This window comes from Thunnus albacares, chromosome 22, assembly GCF_914725855.1.
Source record: "Thunnus albacares chromosome 22, fThuAlb1.1, whole genome shotgun sequence".
In the NCBI taxonomy this organism is placed as follows: Eukaryota; Metazoa; Chordata; class Actinopteri; order Scombriformes; family Scombridae; genus Thunnus; species Thunnus albacares.
In genome coordinates, this window is record NC_058127.1 from 3,955,311 (window position 1) to 3,971,499 (window position 16,189).

Here is a 16,189-nt window from a genome sequence, read left to right on the forward strand (position 1 = left end):
CTCTTGTCTTCTTCAGGTCAAGCTGTCAAAAGATGGACATGATGAGGTGTCTGTGTGTTTAAAGGGTCCATATTAAGCTTTTTGTGATTTTATGTTATTTATACACTGTTGTGATGTCGGATATCTATGTTAAACATGGTCAAAGTTCCAAAGTGTGAGGTTAATATATGTAAAAATGCTCCCCACAAGTCAAAAGCCAGGGCTTCAACCTGCTCTGAACGCTTTGTTTGCAACTGTTTTTTTCTACCTTGCCAACGAGCTGAACTGAGGGGCTGCGTAAAAGGTCTGTATGAGTTCAATAAATTTTTAATTTTTTTTTAACTGTAAATCATGCAAAGATATTCCATTAGAGCCCCAGAACAAAAGTATAAACCTGGAAATGTGCATAATACACACTCTTTAAAGGTCATGATAGCTTATGTATAGCATTTTTCAATATCTAGAGAAAAAAGCTACTTACTAGAAACCAGTAACATTTGGTTTGAGATGATTAAGAGATAAATTTGTATCCTCACATTTCCAAAATGTTTTTGCTTCACACAAGACTCTGATAGATATCTGTTGGCTTTATCTAGCTAACATAACAGATGGAAAACCGGTGAGAAACGTCAGCTATAGCAGTGATAACGCTAACACAACCTACACAAAGCTAGCTCTGCAGGTAAGTGAGCAATGACCTGTGTGTGTGTGTCCGAAATAGCAACAAGCAACAAGGGTTAAAAGCACAGACGCACCCCTCAAACAAGTTACATTAGAGTAGAAAATAGAAAAGTAATGTTAGTATAAATAAATTAATGTTAACTGAAATTCCAGCTGTTTAAAGTTAAAAGCTACAGTATGGAAGGCCCAACTCTAACAGTTTTTAAATGTCATTGACCAGTGAGTTCTGTGACCTCCCTTTCCAGCCTTTTGATTGGTTGGCAGTTGTGTTTGATAAATACTGGGCTTGGGGGATAAAGGTGGATTGGTGTTATCTGAGTGACTTGCCTTTACCCCATCTTTTCTCTCTCACTATCAGTTAGAAATAAATAATGTGATGGCACCAGGAAGCTTGAAAGTCCAATCTTTGCACGTGCTCGTTTTACTGCCAACAAGGCCAAAAGCGTTTTACTGCTCTCACTGTGAGCTGTGGAAGAACAGCTCATACTGATGAAAGCTGAGGCAAGTCTTACAATGTGAGGCTGATCCTGACAGACTGAGTCTGAGATGCCCTCAAATGGCCACTGTACCATAGATGAACTAATTTGATTCAGGTTACAACATGACCTTTCCTCTGGCACCACCCTCAGGACAAACTTTACATTTCTGTAAAGGGCCAGGTTTGGGGGACTGACCTAAATACCTGAAGTATTATCAGCAAGTCCTGTGATCTCCCAACCTTGAGATTGGTGGTCTGATATTTATTTAGTCTGGGGATTAAAGTTGGATCAGTTAAACAAACAGGGTGACAGCCACTACAGTGTTGTTTGTCCCAATTTCCCAACTTGCTGTCCAATGTACCATATGTACATTCACAATGTCTCTCAGTGAGATGAGAAAACCAATGAAGACCTACAAAATATTTTGAGTAATTAAAACTTGCCTCAGTATAAAGGTTTCACTGCCACCTAAATGCTAAAAGCTTACTACTGTTGTCCAGTGGTGGAAAAAGTATTCAAATTCTTTTGTAAAACTTGTAAAAAATGTGAAAATACTCAATTACAAGTCCTGCATTCAAAATTCTACTGAAGTACAGCAGAATGTAATGAAATGCGTGATGTCTGAGCAGCATTTTACTGTTGAATTAACTACTTTATTTACAATTAAGACATTTAGTCCAGTGGTTTCTAATGTAGGGGTAAGGCCCCTCCAAAGGGTCACAAGATTAATCTGGTGACATATGTTTTTTTTTAATGTAAAATCTTAATCTGATAAGGTACTATTAACTACAGCTGCTGATAAATGTGGTTGAGTAAAATGTACAACATTTGCCTCTGATATGTAGTGGAGTATGAATATAAAGTAGAACTGAATCGAAGTACCTCAAAATTGTCACTAAGTATACAGTAGTGCTTGAGTACATGCACTTGTAATTGCCACCAATGTTGTTGCTGGAATGGGTCTGTTTAATGTGCAGTGCTGTCAGCTGGTCTGTAGAGGGACCTCTAGGATCACAGTGCTGTGCAGCACAGAGCTTCCACCTTTATTACATTGTTAGTTATAATGATGAGTCACTAATTGAACTTATTCCAAAATACCAAAGTAGATCACTTGTAACTCAACACCATATTAAAATTTTACATTCAATTTAATGTTTAAAACTACTATGCTGTTGCCGTCTTCCATTGGACCAGTCACTGGGTAAAACATCTGTGTGGCTCCCCTTTATTTTAGGGAATGGGAATTCAGCCACTAGATGGAGCTTCTCCTTTATATATGTATCAAAATATAGGAATAGCTCTATCAGTTCCTGAGCATGTTAATCATTAGTAATTAGTACTTAAATAATGAAACTGGAACAACGCTACTGTTTTTAGTGTAATGATAAATCATAAACCTTAATTTTATTGATATTTATTTAACTCTTGGATTTGATGATATAATCTAATAACATAAAACATCTTGAAATTTGATTGCTACATGATATATTTCTGGTATTTTAGTCAATAATTACTAAATGCTATTTAATAATACTGTTTGCTTTTGTAATTTTATACTGTTTGCAAAATACATACAAGCAAGGCTGGATTACCAACCAGCCCCCAAAGGCCCCAACATACTCAATTTGATTAATTGCAAAATTGTTACACCTTTGCACCATATTGAGGTCCTAAACTTGAAGACAGACTCATTAAAAACATTAATTGTTTAGTTTATATTGTGCTCATTTGTTGTTAAGTTCTGTTTTATCAAAGTGCACACAGACAACCTGGGCAAGGTAGTATTAATCATCATTAGACTACTTCATTATCAATAGGTCTGACACTTTTTTCACTTTGATAATCTTTTGATTGTTCGGTGTATTAAATGCCAGAAATTGATGAAAAATACAGATAATTATTAAGCCTAAGTAACATATTCAAGTGACTTGTTTTGTCTGACCAACAGTCAAAAACATGACATGACTTTTAGCTTGCTATCATGCAAAACTAGAAAATATTCAGTGTTTTATTTGGGGGATAATTAATCAAATATCAAAATGAGCCAGTCATTTCAGCTCCAGAGTACTGCCATGTATAGTTGGGGTCAATGGGGGCCCAACAACAAACCTTTATGAGGTTAATCCAGACATGTAAACAAGTTAGAATGAATTTTTGTAGTAGCTTTAGCATTAGTGACAAATATTGCTTTGAATTAGCACTTTTACTTCTTACTAGTGACAAATTAAAGCAGTAGGACACTTACCTTGTAGTTACTAGAATTAGTTTTAGTTAAAAATAGAAGCAAACAGTTGTGAAAGGTGAGGAGGAAGGCAGAGAGATGGTAGACATTTCTTCCTCCTGACTTGGCTTGGCGCCCAAAACAGACACACCCTCTCCAGAGCGCTGGGCGCTGACGTCAGGACTGCTTGGATTCTGATTGGCCGGCTGTAGCTCGGCTTTAAATGCCCTCGAGCCGAGCCTCCCAGCTCAACAGCCACAGCGCGGGCGACTGACGGCTCGAGACAGCTGCTGAAGCTCTGGACACCTGTTGCCACGGAGACCAGACGAGGCGGGAAAATTACCATTAAAAAGAAATAAAAGAAGGTTCGTTTTTGCAACTGCCATTTTGACTATGCTGTCCTTTTAACAGTGATTGTTATTTTAAAGCTATGATGGCCTTAAAATGACATTGTAATCCATAATCTATTATTTTTCTCTCTTAACTGGTATCTTGATATTACCACATTATTTGTATTTATTGTTTGCTGTTTTTATTAGTTTTACTAGTTTTTACTGAAGCAATAACAGATACAGTATGTTTGTTAGTTTTTTATGTTTTCAGACTTTTTTGTTATTAAAGTTTTTATTCATTAATATAAACAAAACATAATGAAATGCAAGACCAGTTGTTACAGTAAATAAATGAAAAGTAAGTAAAAGAACAAACAGAATAAAACAAAACAAAATAAATCTGGGAAAACAATTAGCTACAAGTACAGTAATAAAAAACAGTAAACTGTGGAGACAAATGAAAAATAAGGGGGCATATTTTCCTTAAAAAAAAACAAGAAAACAAATTGGAGGAATATTTACATCCTGTTAGGTTTGTTTTCAGACTTGTCTAATGTTTATTTTCTTCAAATTTCTATTTATTTTTATGATTTTGGTTTCACAACAGCTAATGCTACTTTCATATGATCAGCAGCATTCATTCAATTTTAAAATCTGCTCCAGAAAGAGCTAGTCTATTAGCCTGAACTTGAATACCAGTATGTGTTATAGCCTCTCGATCCACTTGTGTGTGCACCAAAACACACATGTACAATTTTATGTCTTGCCAACAACAGTGGTCACATGTTTGGACGTGTATGTGCTGTTTTTGAATGCCAAATGAAGGTAATAAAGGTCATTTGACTGCATAAAGTTAAAACCTCACGTGCCTATCTGCGACTGTAGGCTAGAGAGTTTGTTTTTATTGGTTGGTTGTTATCGGTATTGATCACCAATACAACTTTATTTACTCTGGCTAAAACTTTTACAGTGATGGCATTGCAAAAGACAAAGACTGCCATGGGGGACTGGGTGAAAGGTGAAAACTTCAGAGTCACAGATGGCTAAAACATTTTTTTTTTGCTTAGTTTTTTCTGTCAGCAGTTTGGGGGTTTTTTTTATGTCTCTTCGGAGCAAAACTCTGACATCTAATGGATGGAACACACAACACACATTGCTAAAACACAGCAGGGAATGGAGGGCTATTTGTGGACTAAACACACAAACACATACAGAGCAGAGGAAGGTATGATGGATAGGATGAAAGGAAGCTAGAGAGAATGATTAGATAATACTTGTTAATGTCAGCCAACTTGAAGGATTGCACTCCTTCAACTCTTGCCAACAGCTGATCCCCTCTCTCATTTTCCTCTTCCCTGTCTCACTTTGTGTCTCATCAGGATCTCACATCTGCAAAACCGACCCAAAAACCTTAAAAATATTTGAAAAAGATGTACTTTTCTTTGAGGTTTGTGTTGTTAATGTGGTTTCAAAAATGGCAATCTTTTATTCTTCTTTTTCTTTTAAACACTCGTGAACTTTGTTCTCACAAATTTACACTTTCATAACCTTTATTATGCTTTATTAAATTTAAGCTGAAACAATAGGTGGATAGACAAGAATTAATCAACAACGATTTTGATATTAGATTAATCATTTACATAATTTATCTGACGAAACTGTCAAACATTCTCTGCTTCTAGCTTGTTAAATGTGAGAAAAAAGCAGCACTTTTCTCTGTTTTATATCAATGCAAATTAAACATATTTGAGTTTTCAAGTGCTGGTGGGACAAAAAAGCAATCTAATGATGTCACCTTGAGCATTTTTCACTGTTTGCAAACATAACAATTAATGGAGAAATTCTTAGGAAAATCATTGTTAGCTCCAACGCTAGTTAAATGCATTTTGTTCTTTCTCTTTTATTTCAGAAATCCGCCACCTGGCCAGGTGTTTCCTCATTTTTTAAAATCTCCACAGCTGTTAAAGACAGTCAGCCATGTCGTCTACAGTGCTGCTCAATCTGCTGCGTTGTGGTCGCTCCACCATCACCAGGCAGACCTTCCTCACAGTACGCTCCTCAGCAGAAAGCTCCACAGCTTCCGGGCAGGTAATGTGTTTTTATTACTTTAGAAAGTGATTCATACCACAAAATCAAACCATATATGCTGCTTTTTGAAGATTAGAGCAGAATTTAAGTCCTTGATTGTCAAACGTAAACATATTAACAGACTCAGATCTCCTTTAGGGATACAAAACAATTCAAGTTTTGATTTTGAGATACAGTATATTATTTCAGAAACTGTATCAGACTGTAAGATTGGGAGATATGGATGAATCCTCTATCACGTTTTAGGTAGCTGATCTATTAATCGGATTTTAACCTTTTTTTTTGTTTGTTTTTTTTTAAATTATGGTCCTGCAGATGGGCGGGGCATTGTTCGGGGTGGTGGGCGTGCGGCAGGCCAGTGGGTCGACCCGCTTTGACAGTGACGGCAGCGGCCGGCCGGTCACCTGGGACTCATTTGGTATCTGGGACAACAGGATAGAAGAACCGGTCCTCCTGCCCTCCAGTATCAAATATGGAAAACCCATTCCACAGGTAACTGGGAGGAACAGGGGATGGATGAATGGATTATTAATGTATGGATGAAAGGATGAACAGATGGATGAATCAGTGCATGAGAGGAGGAGTAGATGAATTATTGAGTATAGGGTGAATAATAAATGGCTGAACATATGGATGAGTGGTTAAATAAATGGATACATGGATGAATGAATGAATGAATGAATGAATAGATGTATGGATGGATAAATTAATGAATGAGTGGATGAATAGATGGATTATGGATAATGGATGAAATAATGAACTGATTCTCTCTCTCTCTCTCAGGTCAGTCTTTCCCGGGTCGGCAGCACGTCTGTTTTGGGTCTCAGGAAGCAGAACGAGGACCGTCTCCGTGTCGCCCGTATCCATGACAACCTGCTATACTTTGCCGTGTTCGACGGCCACGGCGGCCCGCACGCTGCCGACTACTGCTACACCTTCATGGAGAAATTTATCAGGTTCAAATTTATAAAAATTGCTTTTCAAATGACATATCAACTGATAAATGTTTCTAATACAATACTGATACAGTTATTGATTATTCCTGAACAGAGATGCTTTGGAGGAGGAGGATGATCTGGAGAAAGTTTTGAAGAAAGCCTTTCTGGATGCTGACAAAGCTCTATTCAAACACCTCAGCTACTTCAACAACCGTAAGTCACACACACAAAACTACTACACTATACATACGAACCTGTAGGTACATTTTGTACAGAAAATGTGACGTTATTGCTGAAATTACACATTTTAAGTTGCTAAGTTGGGGAAGTACAAGAGACACATAGAGAAAGTAGAGCAGAAGTAGCACTAAGGGAGATAAAAGCGGCAAGAAAATGAAATCAGGAAAATAGTCTGAAAATAAGATGGAAGTAAACAATTAAAGAGTAAAACAATAGAGGAAAACTGTAAAAAAGTAAAAAATACTATAATGTAAGTAACAGAAATACAAGAATGCAATAAAGTAAAAGTAAAAATATAGCAAAATAAAATGTGCTTACAATTGTTACTGTAAATACTCATCAATCATCATCACTTTCTCCCTCCTCAGCCTCCTTCCTAACAGCCGGCACCACGGCGACGGTTGCTCTGTTACGGGACGGCGTGGAGCTGGTTGTCGGGAGCGCCGGTGACAGTCGGGCGCTGCTGTGCAGGAAAGGACAAGCAGTGAAGCTGACCAAAGACCACACACCTGACCGCGAGGACGAGAGACAACGGTACACTCTGCTCCTTTAGTTCACTTACTATTTTCTCTTTGAAATGTAGCTGCTACCACTGCTATTACAATCAATACTGCTACAGAGCAAAGACTATTACTGCTGCTGTTAAAGAGGAATACAACACACAGGTTACACCACATGGGAAAAAGGAAAAAGACTTAAACTCATTAGATTAAATGTGTGTTTGGTGGGAAAGTTTGACATCAGGGACTTTACCTGTTGGCAGCTTAACAGTGATGCATTCACATGCTGTTTAGATGGAAAGTACAATAAGGAAGACAGAAGATGAAAGCGACCTGACAACATTATGAAGGCTGACATTTTTGTTCCTCTTCCTTGTAGAGAATCATGCAGGCAGCAGTAGAAATTAAGTAATGAGAGCTTTAATTGCATTTTAGTTGGATGTACTATACAGGGAGACAGATTTGGTTCAAAGGTAATTCTGGTCCAGAGTGAACAGTGGAGCAGCAGGGTTCAGGTTTCCCTACAGATCGTTGTGTATAAATAAACTCTACAGTATGTTAGACTGTGGCTGTCGGCCAAACAGCGAGTCACTGCCTTGCTCAAGGACACTTCTGCATAAGTGAAATGCGAGCACAGCTGCAAATGGACAGGTTTGGGTTTCCCTTCAGCTGATAGCAGGTCATGTTATGTAACAGCAGGACGAGGCTATGTTTAACTCTGAACATCACCCGAACACATATTAGCACTTACTCACAGAGTCAGTTATTTTCTGACTCTGTGACCTATAGACACATAAAGTCAAGCCCCTCTAGTTGGAGTTTTTTTGTGAATGTAGGTCCCTAAAAGTCTTGAACTGTCCAATATTTAGTTCCAAATATCGCAAAAAATCTGTTAATTTAATTGTTTTAGTTAACTCAGTTAATCTTCTTCATCAGGACTGTTTGATCTGTGACTTAACAACCCATCGACTGTTGCTAAATCATCATCAGCGCAATGGGATACGTTGACCTATTCCAAAACTGTGTCACGTCCACTTCAAAACACTGACAAGAGCACAGACACAAAAAAATTAATAAATAAAATACAGAAATCTCTTATGAAACAATCAAAACTGTTCTAACTTTGGGAGAAAATTTTATGTTCATACTAACAAACCTTTTGAGTAAATAGGTTTTCAAGGCCTTTAAATTTAGAATTTGTGATCTATATTTAAACAAAACAGCAGCCCCATGACCAAAATTGGACATGTCTTTTAATAAGTAACACATTTTGTGTTTGTGTGTGTTCCAGTGGTGGAAAGTACTTGAGTGAGTACACTTACTCAAGTACTGTACTTAAGTACAATTTTGAGGTACTTGTACTTTACTTGAGTATTTCCACTGTATACTGCAATACTTTAACTACTTTACTGCAATACTTAACTTTATACTTCCACTCCGCTACATTTCAGAGAAATATTGTACTTTCTACTCTACTACAGTATCCAATATTATCCAATATTCACCAAAAATCAAAGATTGGAGAAAAAGTACAAAAACTGAAAACAGATTTGTTGCTCTAACACTAATGCTTCACTATTAATAATCTAATGATGTCATATATAATAATATATCAGTCAGAGGGACCAAACCACTACTTTTACTGCAATACTTTAACTACATCAAGCTCATAATACTTATGTACTTTTACTGCAATACTTTAACTACATCAAGCTCATAATACTTATGTACTTTTTTCATTTTTCATGCAGGACTTTTATTGGAGTAGTTTTACATTGCTGTATCGCTACTTTTACGAAAGTAAAGGATATGAATGCTTTTTCCTGTGTTCAGGATCCGGAAGTTTGGCGGCTTCGTGACGTGGAACAGTGTGGGTCAGGCTAACGTTAATGGGCGGCTCGCCATGACTCGCAGCATTGGAGACTTCCACCTGAAAACCAGCGGCGTCATTGCTGACCCAGACACACAGCGGCTCAACGTAAGTCCCAGTGAAGGTTCATATGTGATTTATTAGATTAATGACATTTGTTATGGACACATTTTGTTTTTGAAAGAGTTGTAAGAAAGAGTTGGGTATTTCAACTCTTTCTAACATTGTCACATTTGTATTTTTAGATGTTTTTAGGTATATAAAATAACTGTTTGTGTGTGTTTGCAAACTTGCTTGCCTCACATTTCCACTTGAAGGACGAACAAAGTATTTTGGATATAAATTAATTGAATTACACGCCAGAAAACAAAACTGGTGGATATATTAAAAATGGAGAGACAATTTTACTCTTCTTAGATACTTATCAGAAGTGGGACAAAAAATGTAAAGTTTGTCATGTTGTTATCAGAAGGTTTCTGCCATGTTCATGTGATATTGGAGTTTCCCTAAGGGATTTGTTGTCCAAAAATGATTAAAAACATATGAATGAGCCACACCGCTGCACTGGGTGACCTTCATCCATGAAGACGGTGGTTACTGTTAGCTTGTTTAAAAAATGGCTCCAAAGGGTAAAAATAGCAAAAAAAATAGTAACGTGCCAATGTGGAAATGTGGTTCTGTTTACAGAATTTCACTAGCTTGTTGTGTTACATATCACAACCTCTTAACTTTGCACTGAAGTTCTTTGAGAAATATAATGTAGTACAAAGTCAAGAGGTTGTGATATGTGGCACAAGCTGAAGCTGTAAATGGAGCCGCGTTTCCACACATGCACATTGAGATCCATCCAGTAGTTGAGATATTTCATTTTGGATCACAGTGTTGCTATCTAACTTCTTCCTTGTAATTGGATAACTTGAGAGAACTGACTGCTACGTGGAAACAGGAGATCCTAAACTCTCTGTTTCTCTCTGCAGATCCATCACGCCGATGACGCTTTCCTGGCTCTGACCACCGACGGCATCAACTTCCTGCTGAGTGATCAGGAGATCTGTGATGTCATCACACAGTGCCATGACCCCACAGAGGGTGCAGAAGTCATTGCTGAGCAGGTATCAGATACTCATGAATCCCTATTGCTCTCACTCTCTGTGGTAACACATTCTGGATGCCACATAAGCATGATTGTTGAAAGGCATTCTGGGAGATGTAGAAAATCAGTAACTGTGAAAAAAGATAAGTTCAGAGGAATGTACATTAACGATAAACAAATTTCTGTTTTTAAGGCGCTTCAGTACGGCTCAGAGGACAACGCCACCATCATTGTCGTCCCATTCGGCGCCTGGGGGAAACACCAGAGCTCCACCGCCGCCTACAGCATGATCAGGAACTTTGCTTCAAGTGGGAGATGGGCGTAGAGGACACACACACAAAAACATTGCAGAGCTCTAAAGCTGTCGCCAAAATGAATTAAACAGGACTTTGACTTGAAGGACAAACATTTTGGATCTTTTACAAATGATCTGGCAACTACCCCAAATTCATCTGACAACACCCATGACCCATCGGAGACTCAAGGGCAATGTTGGCTTTGTGCACATCTTTAGTGTTAACGTCCTTGTGTTAGCTCACAGATGACTTGTCAACAGTGTATATAGAGTGTATATTAATATGCTGTACATTCAAAGAAGTTTTCTGCAGTGTTTGTATGTCAAGTTTGTAAAACAGTGTGCTTGTATGTTTAGACAAAACATTTTCACATATCTCCTGTGTTTTTTTCAAATTAACAGCAAACTTTGGCAGTTTGCTACTGTGTGAAAACTACAAATTTTCAAAATGTTGACTTGTCAAGAAGTATGAAGCACAATATAGTTTCACATTGGTCTCAGAGTTGATTTGAATTTAACCAGCAGTGTAAAAAGACTTTTTTTTTAACCCACAAAGGACGATTTTCACATTAAATGTATTCATAAAAACAAAAACTAGCTTTATTACTGTGTTCAGACAGAACGGAAAGTGAGTTTTAGACATAATGTGATTTCATACAAAGTCAATTGAAAGATGCGTATGTGTGATTTGAGAATGTTTCAATTAGAGTGAAAAAATTGGGTGTATCCAAGAGCTCAGCGTCCCATAGACACGGTCGGTGCGTTTAGTTACTTAAAAGCTAATGTAAAGTTGATATTTTGGGTGTTTGGGGCAAATAAATATGTTGTTTTTTGTTTTCAAAGTCGTTATTGGTCATCTGCTCTGCTGCAGTAATTTGCTCTTGGCAATGTAAAATTCTGTCTGCTCTGTAGGCAATGTTAAAAGAACGAGGAACAAGTTGCCTCATATTGGAGGAGTGACCACAAAACTGCAGAAGAGCTGTTTTATGACAAGTATTTTCTGTACTTACAGTTATACTTTTTGCCAGGTCTCTCTTTAAAAGATCTCAGAGAGACTTTGTAGTTAAATGAAAGAAAATACTATTGAAAATGTATCTAAAACTATAATTTTACCATCTCTTGTGTCAGTTATCAGCTGACTTGCTGAAGTGTTTTTAAACAGCACACTGTATCCTACCAGCTCCAGACTTCTGACCTCTGAGGTCTGACCTTGGACCCCTGACCTCTCTCAGACCATCCATGAGAGGATCTGTATACAGGGAAGAATAAAATTTGACATGTTAAACTGAAACTTCACTTTGTTTGTTGAACTTTTTTTGCACATTTTCTGTCTTGTCTTGTGACACTAATAAACTATTGTACAGTTAAAGGAAAGGGTCACAATTTTTCAAGTGTGTCTTAAAATAACAGTCAGGTGTCCATATGATCAGTGAAAGAGGTTTTCCTCGCTGTAATCATTCCTCCTGTTCATACTGGCTATTAAAAGAGCCTTCAAATGTGCTTTCAATGTAAGTGATGGAGGCCAAAATCCAGTGTGTCCACACAGTCATTTAAAAGTTGATGTGAAGCTTATATTCAGCTTCAGCAGTCTGAGTTAGTCATATCAAGTGGATATCTGACACATTTACAGTCTTTTTAGCATCAAATTCCCTCTTTGTGTTTCCTCGGACAGTGTTTCCCTGTTGAGCTATGGTGGAAGTATAGTAACAAAGAGAGGGACTTTGGCACTAAAAAGACTGTAACGTTGAAAGATATTTACTTGATTTGACTCATTTGGATGACTGAAGCTTCGTATTAGGTTCAGATAAACTTTAAAATACATTTTTGCACAGAAGGAGGACTGTGGATATACACACATACATAGACACTAAAAAAACTGGAGGTAGTGTTGTGGAAAAGTACTAATGGCTGATTGACACCTGATTTCCTCTTCAGACATCCAATAGCGTCACAGGAATATTGCACACCCCCACACCACACCCCCAGTGTATAACGAGGTGTTCAAGTGTTGTTGGGTAAATATAGAAACCATTGAGATTCCTCGAATTCCTTCACGTGACCAAAAGCTGACACTGCAAGTGCAGCAACACACAAAGTAAGATGCATGTCAGTGACTCTCACACACATTCACACTAGAACTTGACCCCGACAACCTCATGACCGACTGCGTGTGTGCTGACCTTTGACAAGCTCATGACCGACTGCGTGTGTGCTGACCTTCACAAAATGTTGTGATGTCAGTAACTGTGCCTGTATACGTGTGTGCTTGTGTAGCCAATCAGCTTCTTTATTTGGACACAAGTTACTTGATCACTAATCTCCTACCGTGAATTAAAAAATGTTTGACCACATTAACTTTACCAGTAAAAACTAGTTTGTCATTTAGATTGTTAATTCTGTATATTGAGACACTCAGAAAAAAAGATGGCGTGTTATTGTAGTTATTATCTCTCACCACTAGATAGAGATTATTTCTTGTCTACAGAAATCCATCTATCTCCAAAGACAATTCTATTTTTTTAAAGTACATTTTATATGTTTAATATCTCTTTTATTAATTAAATTTTAAATGAACAAGCTAATATATTTATAATATGTAAAGTAGGGATGAAGTTATAAAGAATTGGCAAAAATTGAAACAATCTTTTTACTCCAAAATTTCACTTTTAGCAGTTTATTTAATATGGTCCCCACTAAACACCATGTAGTCAAGTGATAATTTTCTGACTTAACTGGTTAATGAGGACCAGTTTCAGTCTGTTATCAGGGTGTTTTAACTTCTGACCTCTGAACTTCTTCACCCTGTTGGTTTCTTATAATACTGTTGTGATTTACAGGCTGAGGCTGATTAGTAGTTGAGCAAAGAGCCAGATTTGCAGTACTGTGGTTTGACCAGCAGAGGAAGCTGCTGTAATGCACAACAGGTGAACCTGATTCACAGACAAAATCCTTCTCTCCAATCCAGTTCAACTCTCCATTGACTACATTCAGTCCTCGCTACATTTAAATAACTTAATTAACCTATTTTTAATCCCCAAATCTACATTACCCGTAAAACCTGTCACAAAATAAAACCTTGTGGGGACACAGAACAGATGCTGGTCCCTACAGTGTCAGTAAACTACCGGTTTGGTTCCTCACTATGTCATAATGACAAGAAGACATCCACACAAACCATCTATTTAAATCAATTTCCAGTTGAGCTTAAATCTAATAAAATATTAACAATATTCCAAGATCAATGATGAACAACAAATCCACTGAATTAACATGGGAGAGAAAGTATAAAATTAACATACACCGATCAGCCACAACATTAAAACCACCAGCTTAATATTGTCTAGGTCCCCCTTGTGCCACCAAACAGCTTTGACCCATTGAAGAATGGACTCTTAAGGTTTCCTCTCATATCTGGCACCAAGACATTAGTAGCACATCATTTAAGTCCTGTAAGTTGTGAGGTGGGGTCTCCATGGATCAGACTTGTTTTTCCAGCACATCCCAAAAATGCTCGATCGGATTGAGCGTTGGGGACTTTGGAGGCCAAGGCAACACCTTGAACTCTTTTTAATGTTCCTTAAACCATTCCTGAACAATTTTATCATAAACCTCATTCATTTTGTATTGTCAATAATGTTGCATTTTAACAGTGAACATAAAAGTGAACCATGTTTTTATTTTAATCCATCTGGTGGAAAAGTCATAGCCGATGAAATATCAGAATGAAAGAACATTTAACAGTGTTTTCTTTTTAAAATGAAAAGTGCCTAGTCATTTACAAAAACATCAACATGGAGAAGTAACTGAGTGAGATTGACCTAACAGTGACTAACATTATTGCCAAACACTGAGTCAGCAAGTTAACAGTAAACCACAGCTCATCAGTTACACTTCACTCTCCATGAAAATGTGTGACGCAATCAATGTGGAGAAGTGCATCACACTTCTCACGTGCGTGAGATTTTCCATCACCTTTTGCAGATTCTTGAGTGACAGTTGTTGCGATTGAAGATCTTCTGACATGGCCAAAAGGTAGTTTTTCATATCTTTTTACGAGACCCAGGGACACAGATCACTGAAAGGCCAAGAGGTTATATTCAGTACCAACAACATCTCTGAAGAACCACCAGCTATTCACCACGCACTGTGAAGGGACCAAGAAAAGACTGGCCACCACCACTTCTTTGATCTTATTGTAGCCCTGTATCTTGACACCTGAAGATCATGCAGATCCATGCCCCACATGTTTTGGTTGTATGTGAGGATACACATGGGTTGTGGAATTTTGTTTTAGGCTTTTTTCTCTTAGTTCCACCTGTCTACGGGCACCTCAGAATACTTCTTAGCAGCAATGGTTGCCATGGTGATAACATTGTTATCCTTCCACTGTACTAGTACCTTTTCCCCCCTGTGTAAGGACCTTGGAGCTTCTGTGAGGCATTTTTGGGAAATTCTTCACATCTGTGAAAGGGACATCATGCAGGTAGCACTGTCTCAGAGTGCCAAGACATCTATAACCTTGTTTTGTCATTTCATCAAGGAGGCTAAGTGAGGTGAAAAGGTTGTCATGTACAAAGTTACACCTTGGAGGAACTTCCGCTTGTTCGGCTGGACCAAGTCCTAGGCCAGTTTCAGGAAGATGTGTGTGCACTCCGCAATAAGGCTCCATATGACACATGTACCCTGTAGGTGCAACACTCCACAATTTATACCCAAACCGGATTTGTTTGCCCCTGATGAAGTGCTTGTAACCCTGCCTGTCATTATAAGGTATCATGCTTTCGTCAACCATTTTGGGTATGGCATCATTTTGTAAGACTCATTCAGTGCACTAAAGATTTGTGGCCTTTGAGTTATCCACGAGATAGACTGAGGCTCATCAAAGCGATTCCTTCACATTGCATTTGAGATAGCTTCACTGTAAACATAAAGGTCATATAACCGAAACATGTGGCGCCGCAGCACAGAACTGTAGCCAGATGTGAGAAGAACCCCATAGAAAGTCAGCAACTCATCCATGTTCAGATCAAGTATGTTCAAGTTGGCACCTATGTCCTATCAGACTTGAACTTAGCTTAATGGCACTTACTCACGTTGTCCTCTCCTGACTAGATCACTGCTTGTGTTGTATCAACTCTCACATGTACATTGCTTTGGATAAAAGCATCTGCTAAATGAAACTGTAAATTGTAAATTCCCTTTGGTTTGCACTGAATAGGTGTTTGACATCTTAACAGAGAGCTCCCTCAGAGTAGGAGGGTGCATTAACAGGAACACATCGACTGGATCAGGTTTGGTTTGCTTTATGCAACCTGCTGCAGTTGGGCCATAGGTCCTGTGCGTCCTGTGTGTGTAACAAGCAGAGTGCACGGGCGTTGTGTAGGCGCATCTTGATAATACACCCTTAAAATATTCTAGAAACACTGCGCCATTGACTTTAGACCAGGTTTTTGTTGGTCAATAGCGCAATTGC

The 16,189-nt window shown here is 38.1% G+C and overlaps 1 protein-coding gene across 1 annotated transcript; it reads left to right on the top strand.

Moving 5' to 3' along the window:
- Positions 1–3,622: 3,622 nt before the first annotated feature.
- LOC122974158 (protein phosphatase 1K, mitochondrial-like) lies at positions 3,623–12,007 on the top strand. The gene is made up of 9 exons (XM_044342094.1): positions 3,623–3,725; positions 5,602–5,780; positions 6,096–6,272; positions 6,564–6,736; positions 6,831–6,931; positions 7,327–7,492; positions 9,292–9,436; positions 10,306–10,440; positions 10,615–12,007. The coding sequence occupies exons 2-9, from the start codon at positions 5,670–5,672 to the stop codon at positions 10,744–10,746; spliced, it is 1,140 nt and encodes a 379-aa protein (XP_044198029.1). The 5' UTR covers positions 3,623–3,725; positions 5,602–5,669; the 3' UTR covers positions 10,747–12,007.
- The last annotated feature ends 4,182 nt before the right edge of the window (positions 12,008–16,189 follow it).